The sequence below is a fragment of the Ischnura elegans genome, chromosome 5 (assembly GCF_921293095.1).
Source record: "Ischnura elegans chromosome 5, ioIscEleg1.1, whole genome shotgun sequence".
Classification (NCBI taxonomy): domain Eukaryota; kingdom Metazoa; phylum Arthropoda; class Insecta; order Odonata; family Coenagrionidae; genus Ischnura; species Ischnura elegans.
This window is the reverse complement of record NC_060250.1, coordinates 89,210,574-89,233,490: the sequence shown is the minus strand read 5'-3', so window position 1 is coordinate 89,233,490 and position 22,917 is coordinate 89,210,574. Positions and strand designations below refer to the sequence as shown.

The 22,917-nt window shown below is 34.6% G+C and overlaps 1 protein-coding gene and 1 long non-coding RNA gene across 16 annotated transcripts in view; one reads left to right on the top strand and one right to left on the bottom strand.

The window, feature by feature from the left end:
- Nucleotides 1-22,917, bottom strand: part of LOC124159222 (kazrin) — a 124,637-nt gene that overhangs the window by 16,432 nt on the left and 85,288 nt on the right. For 9 of the 15 annotated variants that reach the window (XM_046534871.1, XM_046534870.1, XM_046534876.1 and 6 more), the window contains exons 2-6: nt 14,542-14,899; nt 10,638-11,592; nt 7,881-8,008; nt 1,817-1,996; nt 109-415 (exon numbers count right to left, since the gene is read on the bottom strand). In XM_046534871.1, the coding sequence (XP_046390827.1) occupies nt 109-415; nt 1,817-1,996; nt 7,881-8,008; nt 10,638-11,592; nt 14,542-14,622 (1,651 nt within the window). In that variant the 5' untranslated portion in view covers nt 14,623-14,899. Of the gene's footprint in view, nt 1-108; nt 416-1,816; nt 1,997-7,880; nt 8,009-10,637; nt 11,593-14,419; nt 14,900-17,232; nt 17,337-22,917 lie in introns of those variants that run through there. The other 6 variants (XM_046534873.1, XM_046534874.1, XM_046534872.1 and 3 more) reach the window with 6 other exon arrangements.
- Nucleotides 19,019-19,486, top strand: LOC124159224. The gene is made up of 3 exons (XR_006864930.1): nt 19,019-19,060; nt 19,137-19,356; nt 19,446-19,486. It is a non-coding gene; the product is annotated as an uncharacterized LOC124159224 (long non-coding RNA).

Genomic DNA, 22,917 nt, shown 5'->3' with positions numbered 1-22,917 from the left:
TTATTGATGCTCTTATTCATTTAAGCCGACCGTAAGATGGGCAAACTTTAAGCAATTCTATGGTTGACAACTTGCATTGAAACTTTTGGGAATATCTCCTTTACGTACCCTCTGTTGTAGAATCTGAAAGATTCCCTCCTCCAGCAGAAGTAGCCACTGATTCACGATCTGAGCTTCCTCTAACTCCGGAGTCAGCACTGCTTCCTCGTTCTCCACTAATAGTAACTCCAAGAACTGAACCAGAACCTGTCGGAGTTTGGGGTTGTCCACTTGTAGGTGTCACTCCTCCTCCCAACCCTCCTATCAGTCCAGACCCATTCAAACGGCAATTGTGCATAGATCCATTCCCACACTCCTGGTCAGAAGATGCGCCACAGCCACATGTGCCTTGTGCTGTTACCAGTTGTCTTTTACACTGTGAGATTTTTGAAACGTCATATTAAAGGGAGAAATGCTTCACATAATAAAAAAAATTTTACTTTCAACTAATGAGATTTCAATTCTTAACTATGGTAAAATTGCTTGTCATCACCAATAGTGGCCTACCCCTGGGCAAAATTTTATTTTCAGTAAATTGAACACAAATGAACAAACTTATTTTAAATATTTCAGTTATATTCCATACTAGTTGCGTTTGATGGCCTTGTTGCAATATATACCCAGTCATATGAGTATTTAAAATTACATTTAGGTCTCCAGCTTACCAAGCAGTATTTGAAATGAGCAAATGGAGCTGTGACATAAATAAACCCACTAGGGATCAAAAATTTCCCAATTTTGTCCCAACATTTCTCTTAGTGCAGTAAATATTTTCCATGCTTATCTTATAATTAGCAGATCATGCATGTTTCAATAAATTTCTCAAAGCAAATCTACTTCAGTGCATTGTGAGACTAATTTGAGCATTAAAATCCATTAAAAACTCTGATTAAGATATTAATTTTCTAAAAATGCTACTGAGGCTTTTAGACTACCTTTGTTAGTTCCATTTCCATATTTAATAATAAGTAGCTGAAAATGTGCTTTGTGAATTTTCATTCATTAATCATAAAAGTTATCCAAGATGAGCAGTGATATCTTCAAAGTCAAAGGAGGACTTTTCAGAAGCCTCTTTACTATTTTCACTACTTCTTCAAGGGTTTTACTGCAAAGTATCATGTTGCATGAAAAAACCCTAGCTAACCTGTACAGAAAATTTTCAAGTCAGTATTATTCAGGCTGACTCATGTTAGACAACAGTTTGGACAAACATCCATCATAAAATATGGGCCAACTTTAGATAATTCGATTTGAATTACACTTCCTGAACCTTGATGACATTCTATTTATACTGATAATAGACTGACATCAATTGATATCAGCTGACTCAAAAATTTCTGTGCAGGAACCATGTATGGAGAGGAACAAAAATGTTGGAAAGTGTGAAATTTGTAGAGTAAGGAGAATCTTAAGCTTAAAAGTTGTAAATGCTTACCAGCAGCTCAGGCAACTCATCGATATGTCATCGTCGGTATTTTCATTTTGATAATTTAATATTTTTTTAGAATACAGGGAATTTTCACTCCCAAGAAAGTGACAGCTTTGATGAATATGACCAACAGCCTACACATTTTTGAAGAAGCTATATATTCCAGAGTTCACAATCATTTTTTACTAGAATATACTGTGCAGTTATGGCACCTATGTGTGAAAATATTTCCGAATGGATCCATTATGAAACTTATGAGAATGATAACTAACAGGTTAATAATTTTGTTATCTCATCATATGAATTCCAACTGAGACTATCTGTGCGTGTGCGCTGTGCACTACTAACTTCCTGTAATTGTTGGTGAAGATCTCTTGCCTGAGCCTCCCTTGCACTCAATTGTGCTGCTAGTGTGATTCCTCTCTCAGTTTGGTCTTTGGCATGGCGCAATAACCTCCACCTTTCTCTTTCCCTCTCTTCTCTCTCGGACCACAGCTGTTGCAGTGAAGCCTCATTTTCTCTCATCCTCTAAAGCAGATAGAACGAAAGGATTTTTTCGAAGATGCATAAAAATTTTGTTCTTCTCATACAGAATAAATTTCACAGTAAAACTTTTAATGAAGGATTAATTCAAAGTTATTCTTACACCAAAATCCAATCTTTTTCCCTTGGGACAAATTGAATTTACCATTGTAAAGGTTCCCAACAGATAGTCATGAAAAGAAAACCCCATGTGATGATCTGTAAAATTTTTTTCCCATGAAGTAAAAGATGATGGAAGAAATTGATTATATCTCTCATAGGATGAGGTTATTGGCCATAATGACATCTTCATGCTTCCATTTTAAATATTTAGACCATACTTTATCGGTGTATGAGTTGAAGGATATAGCTGAAGTTTTATTAATTTTTCTTTTAAGATGATTGCCAAGAGTTTTATGCATCCTTGAGTACCAGATTAAAAGTTGAATGAAAAAAAGTAGTCCTGGTACATTTGCTTCAAACATTTTATTTTTGCAGTATGCTAGTACATTAGGGCATACAATGAAGTCAGAAGGTAATGACATCAAATTGAGATGACGCAGATTTTAAAAACAATGAAAAGTTGGGAACCCTACATATGGTTTCACATTCATGTCACCAAATATGGAAAGTTTACATCATAATTGGGTGCAATTATTGCTAGTACTGTTATCATTAAAACATTAATTTTCAGCCATGACATGTACACAGGTTGTCTCAATTACAATAAATTATGTATAAAAACATGAAGCTGGATCATACATTTGATATGCATGAAAGTTTGCTTCTTAATCATTATGCTATTAAAACTCATGATGAGTAATGGAACTTTCTACCCACAGTTGAAGTAAAACAACAATTTTCATCTAACTTGTTATAGTATATCTAATTTAATTTACGAGGAAGACAATCTTGCTAACCCAAAAGCATATTAATCTGAGATCATTTGTAGCATATTAATCATAAGAATCTGAGATCATTAGTAGACGACCTGATTTAACTGTATAATACTCTTTCTGAATCAAACAGAGAATGTACACTCTGAATTATGTACAGCATTCTGCGCTATTGATTTGTTTTAAAGTAGTATAGGGGTGGGTGCATTCAATCATTTTTCAAGCTTGCGGCGAGGCAAAATGAACGTAAAAATGGGTATCTCAATAAAAAATTAGGTCAGTTTGAAAAAGAGAGATTTTACTTTGGTGATGACCATAATGGTAATAGTAAATTTGTTGCATATTGACACCATAGAGGGCAATTGAACATCAATACCTGCAGAAGCAAAACTGTGCACTATGCCCTTAGGAATTCTTTTTTACAGATTGTGTCTTGTACTTGTTTTCGTAAAAATGTTTAATGCCATTAAACTGCCTCATCCATCTTATATGTTATTCAATAAAAAATGATGAATGCAAACCAAAGCTCCCACCATATTCTGACTTTAAAACATAACATATCAAAGGTTTAAATTTTCAGAGTAATGTCTAATTTAAGAATGTGTAAATCAGCTAGATAAACCAACTATCGCCCACAGTCTGGGGATAGAATTATCAGAAAGCAGAAATTTTGATATTGTGTTACCTATAGTGTTAAAACTCAATATCACCACACACTCAACTCATTGTAGTTGCAGGAAATACAAGAATAAAAAGATTTTTGGCATACCTAAATAAAATATAAATACCTTTGTAACAAGTAATAGATACCTTAATTAAGTACATAAAAACAGCATAAATGTCTTTTATGCTGGTACTTGTTAATGTTCACCGGAATGCATAATAGTTTACCTATTTAGTAGAATTACTTTTGAGCCATGTTAATATCTTAATACTGAGTATTTATTTTTAATGTTTTTTTTGCAGTGAACTGCTTGTTATCAAACAGCATAATTGAAAACTGGCTAACAGCCATAATACTGTTTATAAAAATATAGTGCATTTCAGAAAAAATATAAATGAAATACATAATTGAATAAACACTTTAATAAATATTTAGCTGTATGACTAGGACACATTCTTATTGATACCATTAATGAAGGAGGGATTAGTCTGTGGCGGAGGGAATACGTGCAAGATAAATAGAGTGGCTCCTATCTTAGGGAGCCATCATGCCTATTTTGTAGCTTGACGATGTAATCAATTTTCTAATCTATATTTGACAAAGATATTTACTAATGAGAGGTTATGAATCAGCTAGTTTTGGTAAATCTATGATGAATTTCCTTTAATTTAGGAATGAATCCTGCTGGAAAAAATTATTAATTAATCACTGGCTATCAAGGGACATTACTCGCAATGGATGAATTAGTGAGATTAATTGCGATAAAAAATTATCTTGACTAATGATGGGATCTAAATATGGAACTGATGTTTTTCAAGGCCAATGTGAATGAATGGTAAAATAATTCTGCGAATAATCCCAATTGAAATGAATGAATTTTACTTCACAATTAAAAATTTACTTCTTTATTTTATTGTAAATTTACTCCCATTTTCTGTTCAAAAGTGATCTAATAACTACTGACATTATTTTCCTTATAATGAATATTTTGTTTTTTGTGCTTTATTAAAAAAGTCCGAAATTATGTTAGTTTCAAAAGTGGTGTTTTTTTTATCTCATCATAATTGCATATTGCTCATTGTTTAATTCAGGTAAATTTTTGACAAAACATCAGTATGCATTAACATGAGTCCACAAAACATTTTCATTTCCATCCAAAAGGAAGACAAAGTCTTAAAATTTCACTTGTGGAAGCCTAATTAATTTTTGAGCAAGCTGCATCGGCATAATGAAAGTTGAATACATGCATTGGAGAAGGTCAATTATCCTCTAATTTCTTAAACTTATTATGCCCTTGATGCCTTGATTTATTTTTACAATCCACTTATATGGAAACAGGCTGAAGACGTTTGATGGCCTTTCCGCAGAATAGCTGTTCATGAAAATTTAGTTAACTTTACAAAGTAGTCTGTTGACATTAGTAGAGCTTGGAATTTTGCCTTGGGTATGAGGAAGTTTTTGCAATACGCTTTCTGTATTATTATCAATTAATTAATAGATTTATAGAATTAAATTAGAAATTATTAACCATGGGGATTGGGAAAGCTGTGGAGTTAAGGTCCATTCTCACTGGAAGACAATCTAGGGGGTCATGAGATTTCAATTTCTATTGACTAAGGGAAACTGTGGAGGATGTCTCCACAACAAGCAACCAGGCAACAAGCTCTTATGTTGAAACAAGGCCTAGCCATGGAAATGTAAAGTGATCATCAGTGTTGAATATAGCAATGTGCTGAGGTAAAATAAATGAATACATATAAGCAGGGCCGGATTTAGATGAAAAGGGCCCTAGGTTATTTCACTTATGAGGCCTTTCACCTCCCATTTTTAAATTTGTAAATTAAATGAGAGATAATAAAATATCAATACTGTGATATCCATCAATATGTTAATTGAAACATGTAGTGATTATTACTCAATATATGCGATAACAATTAGTGAATCTATGAGCTATACTTTGGTGCAATCTAGTACATACAAACGAACAGACCCAATGAGACAAATGCATTAATCTAAACCAATACTTTTTTATGGTTGTTTATTAGTCACATGTGTAGAATTTCTCCTTGTTTTCGATTCAGTGTTTAAGTGTTCACTGTTTTTAGAGTGGCGTACTTTTAATTTGCCAACAATTTGAAAGTAAGCCTCTGTTTATCTTGAGGCTCTAGGCTGAAGCCTAATTAGCCTCTACAAAAATCCGGCCCTACATATAAGAATTCATACTGCAGTGTGTCAATGAAAACAAAGTAGGTATCAAAAAAGTTTCCTGATTTAAAAGGAAACTTGATATTTTCCGTTCTAAACTCTCTTTGGCTAATAATTCCTTAGCGTCTATCTGTAAGGTTTCTCAATGTAGAGGAAGAAGATCTATCTTCATTGCCAATACAACTGCTACAGAATCTGCTTAGTGCTGGACTTTTGCGTACGCCTATCATTAAAAAAATTATTGAATTTTTCTCCCTAGTACCTAGACAGTATGTAATTACTTTCTCCTTTACTTTCCACAAAGCTTGTCAAGCTAGCAAAACCTGATATATCAATAAACCTGCTGAGAATGAAAGGAAAGGGGACTGACTATCTCTTGGAAATCACACGAAAAAAAATAGATTAGAAGAACAAGATCATAATCAATGTTTTAAACAAAAGTTTTCATTGTACCTATTCATCATACAATTCTTTCGTGTTTTGAGTACACATCTTATTTTTTCATAGACTATTCCCTGAAATCTCCATTTTTTGAGAGCTATGGCTTACCCTCCACGAACCATGAAAATTCGTAAACTCCTCCAAAGATATGACTTAAATCCATCCTTGAAATAAATGAATTCTTTGTGAAATAATTTTTTTCCAAATTAATCGAAGGTATTTTTATGAGAAAAATGAGAGCATATTGGAATAATACCAATCATCTTGGAGATACATTAATTTTTCAAAAGCAATTGCAATATTCATTTCCAAATAATGTCACCACAAATTGTTTCTTGTTCAAATTATATTCATAAATGTAGTTGAGAAAATTTGAAACCCACTACTAAATTGAATTCTGAGGAATAAGGTTTAATTATCTACTGTAATTATTTCATAGGCCTTTCAGGGTCATATCATTTCAGAATGTAAAAACACATAAATTTTCATAACTCTCATTGGATTCAAGTAGTGAACACTAAAGTGAAAAATGTGCCATCTTTAGACGGACATATTTTTGCTTTGCATTTCGGAAAACACTATCCTTAACAAAAGTTGCAGGCTTGATTTTTTATCGCTCTTATAGGATTAACACTTAAATGGTTGCATTTGTCAACCTAAAATAAATTTCAATGCTCCAATACCATGAGAAAGTAATCTACACACATTATACGAAGTTATCAATCAGTAATTAGAACTAGATATATTAAAAAAATGATGATGATGAATTGCCTGTGCTGCCTCTTGTATACATTTGGGTAATGACACTGTTATTTATAGTAAATATTTATAGAATGTAGAAGTATTAGTTCATTGATGACATGTAATAATGCCAACATGTTTTTCAAAGCTGTTAGTAATTTTTTAGGATGCGTTGGCAATCATTCAATTAATATTCTAAATCCTTGTTTTGCCCACATCCTTTTTAAGAAGAACATTCATTGCCACACAAACTTTTGAAGACTCTACGATAAAATTCATTTGCGCTTTCACTAGGGACAAATACATACAAACCAAGGGCTCAATGTTTACATCAGAAGAGATGTACTTCAGACATCCTACAGTTGTCTTCCTTTTGGAGAAATGCATTATGATTTTCTTAAATGTGTATGAAAGTTTTGAATGTGGCAATGAAGAGTGTTTATTATCCATGATTATGTATGAAAGTGATTGTATATTCATTTATCTCAATTCATTTTTCTTCAGTAGAAATACTTGTCAGTTTCTTGTGAACATGGCATAAAATCAAAAATTCTTTGTGATGAAAGGAATTTCATGTCTGCCATTTACATATGGGATATTAAGTTATTGTGCAATTTACAAATACATGATTATATTTTACGTACTTTACTATGCCAATCACAATTCAATTAAATGCACCATAGATATGTATCTTGTTAGGTTGCTGCTTAAGCAATCTATATAGATACATTTTTGCAATCCAGATGCACAGTTTATAAAAATAATATAGAAAAAATCACCTCTCAATGGTAATTAAGCACACAGAGGTCTTGTCTTACAACTTTTTAGAAGCACTTAGTTTGGTAACATTTTTACATGGATGCCTGTATGTTTAGAGTACATGGTATCAAATTCGGTGAGTTTCGTGGGTTAATCTGTCTTTGTAGTATTTTAAACTATTTACCTGCTCATAATTTCTAATAAAATCTCTGAGCTCTTTCTCCTTATCTTCCAGTGTTCCATATAGCTGTTTCATTTGATTCAGTAAGTCGAACTTTTCAGCTTTCAATCTCTTCCTGTCTGCTTTCAATGCTGAAAAGGGAAAAAATTCATTAATGAAGAAATTCCATTTGAAATCTGCCAAAATTACTCAACCTATATGTATGAATATAGAACTATTATTTCTGGTTTGAATGCTACAGTATACATTATGTTTTTGAGTTTTTAATTAAAAGCTGCATGCTTGATGATTTTTTCTGTTCATCACATTGCAAAGATTAAAATCAGTGGTTTTATTGTCTTTGACATTGGCATAAGATTTTTTAATATCCTATTTTACAGCCTCTGTAACTCACGAACTCTTACAGTAAAAATGATAAGGACTTTTTTCATAGCAAATTTTACCTAGATTGAATAAGCCCTTTTTCAGGAAATTTTAACTAGTTTGAATTCCTTTTTTTTCCATTGGTTCTCTAAGAGGTCAAACTTTTCTAGTTATTAACGAAATATGTGTAAAAGTCACATTTGGGAGGGATCCTGACCCTCGCTAACACCCAAGGGATCAGGGACTTAAGTGGGTTGATCATGATGCACATCTCTACCACTGTCAAAAATTTGCAACCATACAATTTTTAAAGCCTAAAACACGTCTGTTGACTGGACTAATGCTTTGAAGTTAAATATTGGCTCTGGTCTGTACTCCGTAATTTTTACAAAGGAGGTGCATAAATCACTAAGGAAACAATCACTCTCGGGTGAACCCTTTGAATAATGCCACAGTAATACTTATATACTCAGATGTTATTAATCAGGTCTTCCATATGCGCAGAAAAAATGGCTCTGACCAGATGATGGTTGCTTAATTTTCATCAAAATCTGGATATCTGATTCCCTTGATAAGCGACGACAGTATTTTTTGTCCTATGAGAATCAATATTACATACAAACTTTTGAAGGGAAACACTTAAATCTTAGGCTTGATAGACAAATTGGTGACAGATCAGAAAAAAAATGATTTATAGAAAGGAAATACCCCTTCTATTGGTAAAAGAGATCATTGATGCACAATATTGATTCCAAAAAATATTCAAAGTGGAATGAATTAATTGGATAAAGGTTTTTACTCTGCTGTCAGACATGCTGCAATGTACTGTGGTGGCACCTTGAGAAGAAAGAATTGGAGAAGACATGGAATGTGGTGGTGATTGGAATGCTAAGATGGATGATGGAATAGATAAGGTGAGAGCAAATAAGGAGCAACCAAACCTGTTTGGTAAATTGCATGGTGGCAGTACCTAAGACGTCTCAGTAAAGACAACTTCAATGGTCTAGAGATGAATGTATTACTTGTGAATGCCTCTAGGTCCATGACCCTATTCAGGCAAATAAATAATAAAATCAATTTTTTTGTTCTGGCATAAAATTCATTGAGTGCCGCTATTAAAGCAGCTCTGAGTCAGAAGAAGAATTCCTTAAAATCTAGGAATTATTCAGGCAGGGCAGACACTGGGAACACTCCAGGAAATCAATTCTTAATCTGGAGTATCTTGCATTACTGGATTAATACTCATAATTCATTCCAGATATTTCTAATAATAATTGAAACAGAGAAATCCCAAGAATAAACCTACATAAAGTATGTACAATGTATTTAAAAGTATTCATTTCAATGATCTTATCGAATGATTTGAAACCATGTAAGTACTGATACAACAGAGTGCAAATGGCCTAATAATCAGTCAGTCCCTCCCTCTACTGGACTCCTATGTATTTCTGCCAATGCATCTCTATCCACCTGTTTTGCTATTGTCAGCATTTGTAGGCTACAGCTATGTTCAAATGTACTAGTTGATACATGTATTTTGTCTATCAAGAAGATTTACTACAGCAAGTAACTTGAGTACACTCACGATTCCATGTTCAAACAAAATGTTGGTTGAAAGTAATTTGTAACGTAATTGAAAAAAAATGGTAACTCTTAGGAAAAATGAAATCAAACTTAGAAGGAACCTTCCATTAAATTAGCACACACCTGGGATGAGTCTACCTTTCTCTAAGAATTCAAGCATAAAGGTATGGAAACAACTCATCTGATGCCATAACTGAAGTATGTTTCTTTATGGCAGTGAGGTATAGACATTAGTATAAGCAAAGAAGTCGAGACTGGAGGCAACAGATATGTAACACCACAGCTAGAAGAGCAAGGAGGATCAAATGGTTTGAATGGGTTAGCAATGCCAAGGTGGTAGAAAATTGAACATCCTAATAGAAGATGGGACTGCCTGATCGAGCATAAAATGGAGCATGATGGTCTAATGAAGGCAACTGTCAAAGGAAAAGTGGACAGGAAGAATAGGTAAGGAAGGCACATGAAAAGGTTAGCTGTTAGGAGAGTTGGTTCGAGAGCTCCCCGAAATCAATTTCAATAATTTTGATATTTGATGACGAGGATGAGCAAAATAGTAGAATGAAAAGAGAATAATGTGAAATATTTGACCTGCTGCACTACCTCTATCTTTGATCAGGGGATTATGAATTCCACGACAAGCATTCGGTTTGAATCAAAAATTTTTCTGAGTTCCAATGCTACAGATCCCTCATGGTTTTTATCCATTTCTAGCAAATTTTGATTCTTTAAAATTATGAACTTAGACAGATTATGCACATTAAATGCAGAATGAGCCATGAAATGTGGGACATCACACTGGTGGCAATTACTCACCTGCAACGGCTTCTTTGGCATGGCGCAGTTCGAGTTCCATTACTTGGAGCCTACGTCGGTGGCGTGGTGCCATAGTCCCATCTTCTCCATCTGCTCCCACATCACTGATAGCCCTCACATCACCCCCCACAGCACCTTCCTCCTCTTCATCCTCGGTTCCAAGTAACTTCCTCAGCGTAACCACTTCCCTCCTCAGTCTCTCATTTTCCTCACGGGCCCTCCGACAGCACCTATTCTCACCCTCATCCCTCCTCCTATCCATTCTCCTCGGATCCCCATAGTAGTCCATCCCATCCTTCACTCTGGGGTCACCCCTCCTCCAACTGCGATTAAACGAACTTTCCCCCAACTTGGTCAAATTGGGAGATTTCGGCCCTAAAGTGTCCTTCTCCACAACTCCGGCTCCCTGTTCCAAATCATTAAAGTTTTTCGGATCACTCTCACTCGTCTTAGACGCGTCCTCTGCTGCATTCATATCTTTGGTTTCATTAGTTGCTGTTGAGGAGGCAGCTGGTGAAAGGCTACCTGCCGTGGAAGATGTTGGGATGCCCTGAGAATTTCCATCAGCGTTAGGTGGTAGAGAATTTTCCTCAGCGTCCTTTGCCACTTTGTCCATGACACCTTTGTGCATTGGCGAGGACATACTTGCAGAAGAGGGGGGAAGGTGGTGTGAGTCATCGTGGGTGGAGGCGTTGACACTAGAGATGACTGTCGACATGGAGTTGACATTGTTGATGGGTGGAGGGGGTCCTGGTCCAGATGCAGGTGAGCCTGGCACCGAGGCATTTGGGATAGGAGGTGGTGCTGTAGTTGGTCTCTTTGGAAGGGCTGGTAAGGATGGAGAGGCAGTGGTTGAGGAGCCAGCTGTGTGGGAGTTTCCGATGATGCCCTGCATTTCACTGTCAATTCTGCTTGGGATCCCTTTGTTCTCCTCTACCATCCTTCGGAATTTGGCCTGTATTTTGTTCAGGGAGAAAGCCATTCAGCGATTAAAAAGAGCCAGTTTTATCTAAAAAAAGTCATAATTCTCAGGAAACAAATTTTAGTCCAAAAAATGTTCTAAAACTACAAATATGATATATTTTTATTTCTTATTTATAATTGTTTGCAAAGGAAATTGGCAGTGGTGCTAACATTGAAATAAGTTAAATTTTGGCATGGTATATCTGTGGAAGTAATTTAGAAGTAACAAGTAAAATGATCATAAAAATGCTTCCCAATGAGCTCAATAGTGATTTTATATTCCTCTGCTGAAATTCATTCATTTAATACTGTGGCAGAGAATACATTGAGCTTCCAATTATGCTAATCTTAACAGAGAATGCAAAAGGCAAATCTCATTAACAGACATTGGTACTTTACCTTATGATATATATGTGGTGGAATAAAAAAGACATGATGAAATGATTAGTCTTCCAAACTTACTACTCAGAACATTAAGTACAATCTACTGCATCTAAATCTACTAAGCTGCATGTGTTTGATGTCTTTAGCTAAGATTTTAAGCGAGAATAATATGTACTTCAGCCAAGGAATGAGCTCAGATTCTAAAGAAAGCAAGCACATATAAGGCGAAAACAAATGTTGACAGCAAAAGCTTAAGAATGCATTGTTTTCTTTTACGTTTCAGTCTACTTGATATTTTAGGATAAAGAAATTCCAGTTATTAATGAATCATTACACACCTTTTGCTTATGGCTAAATACTATCCACACTGGTAATGGAAAGATTTCCAAAATTTACTTGATGGAAAGTTTTACAGATTTTCATTTCACACAACTAATCGTCATACAACTTACTGCAGAAAAATATTGTAGCTGAATAACTATGGTTGAAGAAATGATTTTCATCAATATATTTAATTAACGACCTATATTTTATCAGTACTGTTTCCTTTGATGGTTCCTAGTTACTCTCATTGTTGTGACTCCTCTAGTTCTTACTTAGCTTGCTAAACCCTATATTTTAAGAAAGAATAGCTTCGTTTTGGCTATTTTTTGGCGTTTTGGGCCATTATCAATGATTGGCTACTATGACGCCATTGAAATGGCATTCATTAAAAATCATTAAAAACCATGCATATATTCTTTTTTCCCTTGACAATAATGACTTGTGTAACGGCCATCTGGCAGTGAAATAACTGCAATGCATAATTTTACCACAGCAAATGGGTATTTTTTCATTTCATTTCCGAAATTATATCTACTTTTTCCCAGTAAATGCAAATATTTATTGAGGTATACTTCCTTTTTTCAATCTCCATCTTGATATCATAGCAATAATTATTTATTTTATTGCTTTTATGCATTGTCAACTACTGGTGTTTTTTTAATTATTATTTTTAAAATGACATTTCCAGTGTGTTCCTACAGTTGGAATATGCTAAAATATTTTATATGTTATTTATTTAATCAGTTAACTCTTTATCTTATACTGATTTGTTTTGACTTATTGCAACTAAACAATCTTATTTGTGCCAATTGTTACTGAGTGCTCTGAACTGAAGTTAGATAGTTTATACTAGAAATGCCACCACATGCAAGTGTAGCTACTTTGTATTTTGACTTGACATGAGTACAGCAGTTTGGTAAGTCAAATTACTTGCGAATAGTTGATGAAATTCATTTGATGATATCTGTGAAGTGAAAATGCCTTCCATAAAATGGTAATGGTACATGTGCTTGAGGGAAGAATTTTTGCAAGATCATATATTCAATAGCATATGTATCAAACATGTACCCTTTCTATATGCTCTTTAAGCATATTCTGATTTCTCTTAAATTTTTCTTTTGGATGGCCTGCATACTACAATGAAGACAGACTTTGTAGTACTCTCTGATTATTTTTTTCAAGAATGAGGCTTGATTTTGATTTTATATCTTCTATTGATGATAAATGCTGGCTAATGAAAGCATCAATGTCCTTTTTACTGATACATTTTCTGAGTTACATGGACCAAATTTGTCTAAAAATATATCACCAGAAAGTTTGTACACCATACCTCCAATTTCCATTTGAGACACAATCACATGGGGTAAAAATTGTGAATTTAATTTGAGCTTCAGATTTCTCTAAAACAAGTTTCAGGGAGATAAGAAACTTACAATGTTCCCAATCACATTCTTCTCTATAGAATTTTTCTACTCAATATCATCACAAATTAATATTTCATGAAACATTTTACATGAACAAGATGGGTTACTGAAATATTTCCTCTTGAAGTGAGAATATTTTATGCCATTTTTGAGAAATTAATCCAAAGCTTCAAGTTTACCATCTTGCTCAAGAATAATAATAAATATTTTCCACAAATTCAAATATTTTTTTTTAACTCGACTAATTTTTAAGTTAATTATTATCCATTAATATGTGGACGTATATCAAGTACAGATTTCCAAAAGAATTACTTTCACGATAATGCAATACTCTTTGGTGATCTCCCTCTTAGAAGCCCCAAGTATTTAAAATGTTAGTTTTATGTAATTAGCTTAAAACAATTATTTCATCTATATAAAAATGATGCACAGCAAGTGAGACTATTCAAAACACTCAGTGCTCCGCCACATGTCAGCCAATTAGTAATTTTCAAAGAGCCTTTTACACCTCTCTCGAATTTGTGCTTGTCAGCTGGCAAACATTGGAGAGAAAGGCTCATTACTTTCCAAATTTTTTTTTTTGAAATTTCCATTTTTTTGCTCCTTCCACATTCATTCCAAAATTGCATCAGTTTTACATTTTTTAGCGTTTAACATTGATACAACCAATCTGAAAGAAAAGTTTACCTTAAAAGCAGTGAACTATTTTTGAGCTTCCATGAAGCACAGAATAAAGCAGTTGTACAGGATGGTGTTAATGCGTGTGGATCAGCATTTTCTTATTTAATGCATAAACGTGCTTCAGTCACCTGCGCATCCACCAGGAGGCGTCTCATCGGGGATGGGGGCGGGAAGAGGGGGGTGCGCGTACGGAGTGCTTCCTCCACCATTTCTCAGGCTGATCCCCCATTTCCTTGTAAACAGCCTCCTATCACCCCCTATCTGCCTCCCTCCTCACTTTCCTCGTCGAGTCTTGAAAGAAACTTATTTTACCTGATCAAATTTTTCTCCATTGATTTTAATTCTAATTCTTAGAAATTAATCCACCCAATATGTAATTTACCATTAAATTGTTCTGAGTTAAACCTTTCCTGATAGTGCTTATGATTTTCTCTTTCATAAATATATTACTCTAGGTATGTGAAGACCCTACCAAAGCAGTAGCACCTGTAAAACAGAAAATAAATATATTAGACATGTTATAAGGGAAGTCTGCTACATATAATTCATACATGTTTCACTTATTCATAAATAAATATATTAGACATGTTATAAGGGAAGTCTGCTACATATAATTCATACATGTTTCACTTATTCATAAATTTATCTTAATTGTAAAAACATGAAGGTTAGAGTTTCTTTAAAGTAATGTCTGAGGTCAAAGCCATTACGTGTTTACTTATGCTCTATAAATTGTGGTTTTTAAAGTGGCAAAAATTTATAGCATATTTGAGGCATAATTTCTCCACTGGAGACGTATCTACATAAGATGACTCGAAATTTGTAAGATAACATTTTTTTTGAGCACACATTAATGTAATTCATAAATGACTCAAAGATTACTCTAGAAAATTTAATGCCAAATGTTGACCAAAATACTTCAATTAATAAAATCTAAATACATATGATGACCTTATATTATCAATTGATCTGATGAGTATTTCAATTGTTATAGTTGTGGTATAAATGTGGTATAATTTGATCACAGTTTACATGAAAAACTGTATTTTTGTTCAGAATACAAAGTAAAAACTCTCAGTGTTTAGTAATCTAGGCACTAAACCTTGGTCTTAGCATAAATTTATCTTTATCAGTGAAGTTCAATTTGAGTTGATTATTGAACAGCATTTGGGAATTAACTAAGACTTTTTTCACCAAGACAGGTTTCAACATTTTAAACTCTTTTCAATAGGTTAATATTTTCAATAGGTTTTAATATTTAATATTTTCAATAGGTTAGGTATCTCATTTTTTCAAGCTGCCTTTTAAGTCCTTATGAGAAATTTAAAGGAAGCCTCTTCAAAATCATGTGGAAAACATTGAAACCATGATAGGTGAAAATAAAGCATGGAAAATAACCAAATGTTATTTGATCATTAAAATATAGTTAAAAATTATATCAATGGCACCACTTCGTTTAACCTCATTAGTTCTACTTCCCTTCCATGACTAACACTGGAAGTCCATTTGATAGTGGATGGCCTTCCACGTTACTTGTTGGAGAGATGGAGAGTGGCTACATAAAACTCAGTTTAACAGGTCATCATGCCAATAAAAATAGGTAGGCACATTTAGGTATAAATCAGTAATGCTTTGTTTGATAAGAATTAGTTGGTGATGTTAGTGAACACGAACTCAAAATTGGTAATAATTTACTCCTGATGAGCTTCTACGTAAAATTCACCAGGAGTAAATTTTGCTTGCTCGGCATTGTTCTTCAGTAGGGATTAGATTAATGAGAATTGCATATGCTTCAACCAAAGCAAGGGTGGGGATCAGGGAGTCAAAACCAATTTCATAGATGAATTGACTATATTAGTGTCATGTTCAGACATAGTCATATAAGTACTACTTCATAACTACCTATTAATTGACTAGTGTTTCTTTACACACAAACCGTTCCATTTCTTACATATTGCACGCTGCCTTATTCCTTACATTCCAGTGCTACCAACAAGTAGATATGTCCGAGTGAAATTTGGGTTGCTTAAAGATCTGTGCAGTCTCTAATAGACCCATTTTCAGGGGTTTTAGAGGTCACTAGATCACTCTGGGAGTTTTTGCATTCAGGAGAAATATATGCATCAGTTTGTGTCATTGATATGTATATGTATTCCTTGAAACTACCATAATCAGCTGATTGCTGTGTATTCACAGCTAGTTTGAGGAGATGTTCACAACCTGGAGCAACCTTCTTTTAGCCAGTTTCCTGTCAATAGCCTTTAAAACCCCAGTTTTACTGCAAAACAATGTTTCACACTTTTCAAACAATTAAGCCAGATTGTTTCCAACCCTCTTAATCCTCTTTACCCCTCTTTGCATATTTCCCAGTCAACAGGACTTTCTTTTGACCAATCTTTACCCACAATAGGTTTACAATCTTTTTATACCATATATATCATCAAGGTTTTCTTGATATCTTTAACTCTAACTTCTACCAAACATTCTCCACAAGATTTGCTCTTTCTCCTACGTAGGTTTTCGGACGCACATTACCGTGTTGCAAGTTTATCCAGAAAAAAGTTCCTATGAGCAACTTGATTATGTATTTATCTGCATAAATTTTATGTTTGACGAGGGGTTAGATGGAAGATGGGACTTTCTAGTGCCAATATCGCCCAATAAAGGCGTATTATTATTATTAAAACCGAGAGTTTGAAATTAGGGCAACTGAAGAACCAGTATCATTTTCAAATGGAAAATGCTTTCCCTCAGATGTCATGCACCTCTTTAATTTTCCGTTTGAAGCCGGTTTGAATGTTTGCATTTACATTACATACCTTCTGAGACAAGACCAACCCTGGAGGATTCATAGCAGGTCGAAATACCTCTCACTGTTTGCTTACAAGAGGTTTTCTCACTACCAGAATTAGTAACTACCACATTATCACAAAATATGCCATCTTTTTCTAGATCTGAAGTTCCTTGTTCCTATAGGGAGGTCACTGCCGCCTTCTTGTACCAGGTATCGTTGCTTTTCACCTAAACTGCGCCCTAAATCACGACAAAACTCGTCCAAAGTTCTCATTCCTGGATTAATTGTAGGTAAAATTTTTATTAACGACTCCAAAGTATTAAATCCTACATGCCCAAGGAATACATATATCCACTTGCTTCTCCGGAGGAATATTTTGATTGCGTAACTAATGTTTTAGTACCGTAATATAAGTTGACCAAGACCCTTCCGATTCATTAAAATGCTTAGTGACAATGGAAAACTTTTCATTAGCCATTATGGTTGATCCCTTTCTCGACGCCACTGTAACTGTTCTATTTAATCCAAACTTTATCACTACTTATTGACTAGTCAAAGTTTAATGACCAACCTCCTCTAAAATCGTCTGAAACCCGACTATAAATAGTCAAAACACTAAATATCCTATTTCTTCTCTATCTATTCATTTAAAATTGAGTATGGGGATTACATAAGGAGGTTGTAAATATCAACATTGATATATACAACCTCTTTCGGGGATTAGCTAAAAAAATTGTGCCACTAAAAAGGAAGATACAAACAAAACATCATGACCAGGATTTTCAAGCCCAAAGCTAGTTGTCAGTCTGCGCGCATTGAAGTCGATTTCAAAATGACCACTCATAGCACTACCAGTCATTGATATCCACTTTTTACGATAAAATACACGGCAGTAATGTGTAACTGAGCCAATAACTCACACATGCAATGCATGCGAGACGATTGTCAACTAAAACCGATCACTTCGACTTCGGGACTTCGGCTATTTTTCGGTTTATGGCTAACCCCGTCACACTTAACGAGATTCAGCTGGCTAATTGCGCTGCCACGGCGAGTAGACTTGTAGGTGAGGGGGGGAGAAATTCGCGGCGAAGCGGGGTAGCGCCGCTACCCCGGCCACCGTGGCGTGGCAATCGCGTGACGTCAGGATAACAGCCAATCGGCAACGACTAGCAGACAACAGCAAACCGTTTGTAATCGTTTGAATCTAAACATGCCTTCGTCTCAACGTTGTCATGCTTTTGGATACGGCGCGCGGAAAACTCCTGATAGCCCTATCAAATTGCATTAATTTCCTCGGAATGAACGTCTGTAAGTACAAAGTGAAAGAATCTTGTAGTATAAGTTGGCCATTAATGCACTGAAAGCCAGTAGGTGAGACCGGCGATTCCGCTGTATATCCCTGTTCTTCCAATTCACTTTCAAAATTAATGAAACAATCTGTTTTTATGTGACATATCGTACTTAGCGTATAATATTCTTATGTTCTTGTAGTATCTGTGGATTTTTTTCATTAGTGTCATGCTATATATGTGCTGTAAATGGTGTTATGACGGGGTAAATGCAAGTGCAAAGGGTGGGGACTTAAGTACTATTAGGGCATTATTTTCTTCCATGCGAGAGACAGTCATTCACTATAAGATAATTTTCCACAGGAGTACCCTTATATTAGGGAAGCTGGCGTGATGAGTAATCCCTTTGAAGATAGTCCTTTCTACTCCTCCAACACTTTGGCAAAGATATCCTATCTTTATTTCAGATTTGCGGGTGAAAAAATGTTCACCATCGATGACCCTCCACATCTCCTGAAGTGCCCACGAAACATGTTCATGGAATATGACAATAAAGAAGAGGTATAAACATTAGCAAATACTTCAAAATTGTCAGTATTATGTAAATAACCATAATTAATTATAAATTTTGTTGTAGATGACAGTTGGTGGTGTAGCTATTACAAGGGTTGGAAAATAGACCCACAATGAGGAGACTAAAGAATCTGAGTACAAGACACTGGGAATATCGTTCACTTCCCCAAGATATCCACCTCTACTCTTAATCCTAGGTGAAGAGAGAAAATGAAAGGGAGCCTTGCCGCCCATGCATTCTGTCGATTACTGTCTTCTCCATTTGGACATTTTTGTTCAGTTAGGTGAGTATGATTTCATACAGATTTGAGAAACTGTAAATAGATAAATTTAGTAAGGGAGACATCCATGTTATTTTTACTGTCTATTGCAGGGTGGATTGATTAAGGTGTGAGTGTGACTGCAGAAATCGTTCAATTCATAAAGCAGTTTTGCAGCTTTAATGGAAGTGCCCAACAGAAGAACTCGAATGGAAATCTTGTGGCCTCTTGCATGATAAATGTCAGCATCTGGAATTTTAGGAAGAAGGTATTGAAAAAGTTTATATATTTGTGATTCGCCAATTCTGTGCAGTCTCTATAGTGGGTATTTCTATATTATGTTATATATTTTATTTATCAAATTGCATTTCTCTGACCAAGCATTAGCCTGTACCTCTCCTGATGTTTTCACAAAGTTGTATGGTATGGTTTTTTGGAAAGTATCTTTCCCTGTTACTCATTTAGTCTGTTTAATTACTCGTGCACCAAGATTCAATAGAACACATCAGTCAGATTACACAACATAGCCAACATTCTTAGCACACCTTACAAAATTATTCGGTACATATAATGGCCTGATTTATTTCAACAATCAACGATGGGAATACCATTCAAGATATGTATAAACATACTGTTTTCTGTGTTAGATGAAGGAGATATTATTTCTTTGTATCTTATGAGACATTCTTTTCTCTGTCTTTTAGGGAAGTGTAATGAAACTTTGTCTTAAGGCCTCACCCTTAGTGAGCAAGATATGAGAAATATTAGTGAAAACAGTAGTTACAGTTTTTGCTACCAACTTTAATAAAATAACCATTACTTAAAGACAACGAGTACCAAAACCTCTAATTTTTGCATGGCAGTGGTAATACAGCCAACTTTTTGAACAGAGGACAGTAAAGGGCATCATGTTTTTTAAAAATTCATAGCCTAAATGCCTCTTTTTTTAATCTATAAAAATGGCCATTGTCTGAGACGAGGAACTCCAATGTATTCAATGAGATAGGTAGAGAAAGTATGACTCACTTTTTGCATTTTTCTTTCAATTCTCCAAAATTATTGTTGCTGTGAGAACAATATTGGTGTCAACAGCATAGGGAATGGATTGGAACCATTTATTTGTAGAAAACTATTTATATGATCATTTATGTCTGAAAGTGATAGGATAGGCACAGGGAAGGAGCTTAATGGAACTCCATGCTTCAGGCCTGTACCCAGGCAAATGAAAGTTACACCATTTCCTGAGGTAATGACAAATTGAATATGGTCCGACAAGTAGGTTTCAATCAAAATTAGCTATGACACAAAAACCATCAAGTCAAGTTTATTGAGGATCAATTGGTGGTCCACAGTGTTAAAAACTTTTGAGAAATCAAAAAATATTGTAGCAACTTCCATTTTATTATCTAGTGCATTGATAATCTGGTTTTCTAAGTGATGGATTTCAGAAGATGAGATTAGTGTTTCCTGCCCTTGGTATTTATGGTTAGGAAGTAAATACCTATGTCCTTATTGATGTTGGGGGAATATGAATTATTTAATCAGTATAACTGCATTTATCAAGGGAGATATTATCGTGGGAAGAAATGGATTGCTAGACAAGTGAATCTCATCTATTTGTCAGCATAAATGTGAAAATTATAACTTCATATCTCAAATGAAACTTGCCTAAAGGAGGTAGTAAAAAAATGCTGCCTTCGATTTTTGGTAACCAAAACAGTTGTTCCATAAGAAATGCACAAGGATAAATGTTTTACCACCCTAAACACTTAAGGTCACTCAAAAACATTTTTCAAACAAAGGAGTGGATACTGCTTTGGCAAATCTGGACAGCTTTTAATGGAAATTTTGAAGCATGTTGTAGGGCATTTGCAATTTTCTGACATTTTCCGACCTTGAGTTTTACATGATTTCAATGTGGATTGTGCGCCCCTAAAATTGATTAATTTGGAAATTCCTAGTAAGTTTACATGGAGACTACTGTTCATTATTCCAGACTTAGGATTCTTTTGAATGCAAAAGTGTATTTTTTCCATCCTTTGAAATAAATAAATATTTAAGGCTGGGTAAATTAATCAAATTTCAAAGTAAGACAGAGAGTCGGGTTTTATGTAATCAGAAAAATCATTCCCATTCCCACCTCATTGTTTTGTTTGCTTTTATTTAATAGTTCAGTCAGACTGTTGAAAAGTACTGCAGTCAAAATTTTTAAATACACGAGTGTTCCTACTGCTAATTTGCTTTGAGTTGTATTCTCACGTGTAAAGATTTTTTAGATTAATTCATTTAGTCATTCATTTTACATAACAAATGAGGACCATAGAAGCTTAGGGGGACTAGTGCAATTTTTTTACATAATAGCTGATAATTCTTGGTAATTAATTGCACTTATCTTTCTTGGTTTCTAAGATCCTCAATTATTCAGTAAAACCTCTTTACATCGCAATGGAGGGGACCAAAATTTGGGCAATTTGATGTTTGGAGGTAGTTAGGCTGTCTCGGGAGTATCTCCTTGGTATGATAAGTATTTTATGAGATAAAGAGGTTCACTACAAAAAGGTTTGCCTATAAATTTACATGTAAAACTGACCGCAGGGGTGGTATGAAGTGTGGAGGTTTATGATGTAAAGAGGTTCACTGCATAGAGGTTTTACTGCATATGTACATAATCCTAACAGCAAAACACATTTGAATTTGTAAGGGAGTCTTAAATCATATGACATTATTGACAATGGTAAGATATTTTCATAATAATAAGTTTTGTACCTTGGCTTTACTTCAACTCCAAAAGTCACCTCAATTCAAGTGATATGTAATAACATCCCTTTCACTACAGTAATTTCTCCTGTGTTTAGAAATTTTGATTTGATTACTAATTTTGTGCAATATGGATTAAAAACTGGAATGAGATACCATGGATTAGTAGTGGTTTTCTGTTCACCGTACTCTACACTGTACAGTGCAGTATAATCTCCTAAGTTTTATGTATGATAAGTACATTTGAGAGATTCAGCCATAATAGTGTGTGTGGAAACCAAATTGGAAATAGGAAAGATTCACTTTGTTACTTTTCATTGATACGAATGCACTTTGAGATATGAATGGATAACTGCAGCTGAAATTTTTTCCAACCGGTTACAGTAGGCTATATGCTTTTTGAAACATCCTACCATGTTTGGTAGGCAACTAAAAATCGTCAGTAACAATCCCGATTTGGTTGACAACCGAACATCATCTGTAGCCGACCGGGTTCAGTAGGCTACCGAGAATCATCTGCCTGAGTGAATTCTTCCCATTTCCAATTTGATTTCCACCCTTACCAATATGTCTGAAGCCTTCTCATTTAAACTCAACTGATTTGGGCGTTACTTAGTAGAATGATGAAATATTCATGGTGAAACAAAAACCAAGTACTGTTCCAAAAACTTTTTATTTGGTATCAACTATCTTGTATGATGTTGGGCACGATATGGTGGAAGTTTTAATATTAGTAAAATAAGACATTGCAATATTTCCACTGACTTTTATTATGACACTAACATTTCGTCATTACAAACAACATTATCAGGTGTGGCTTGGCCATAC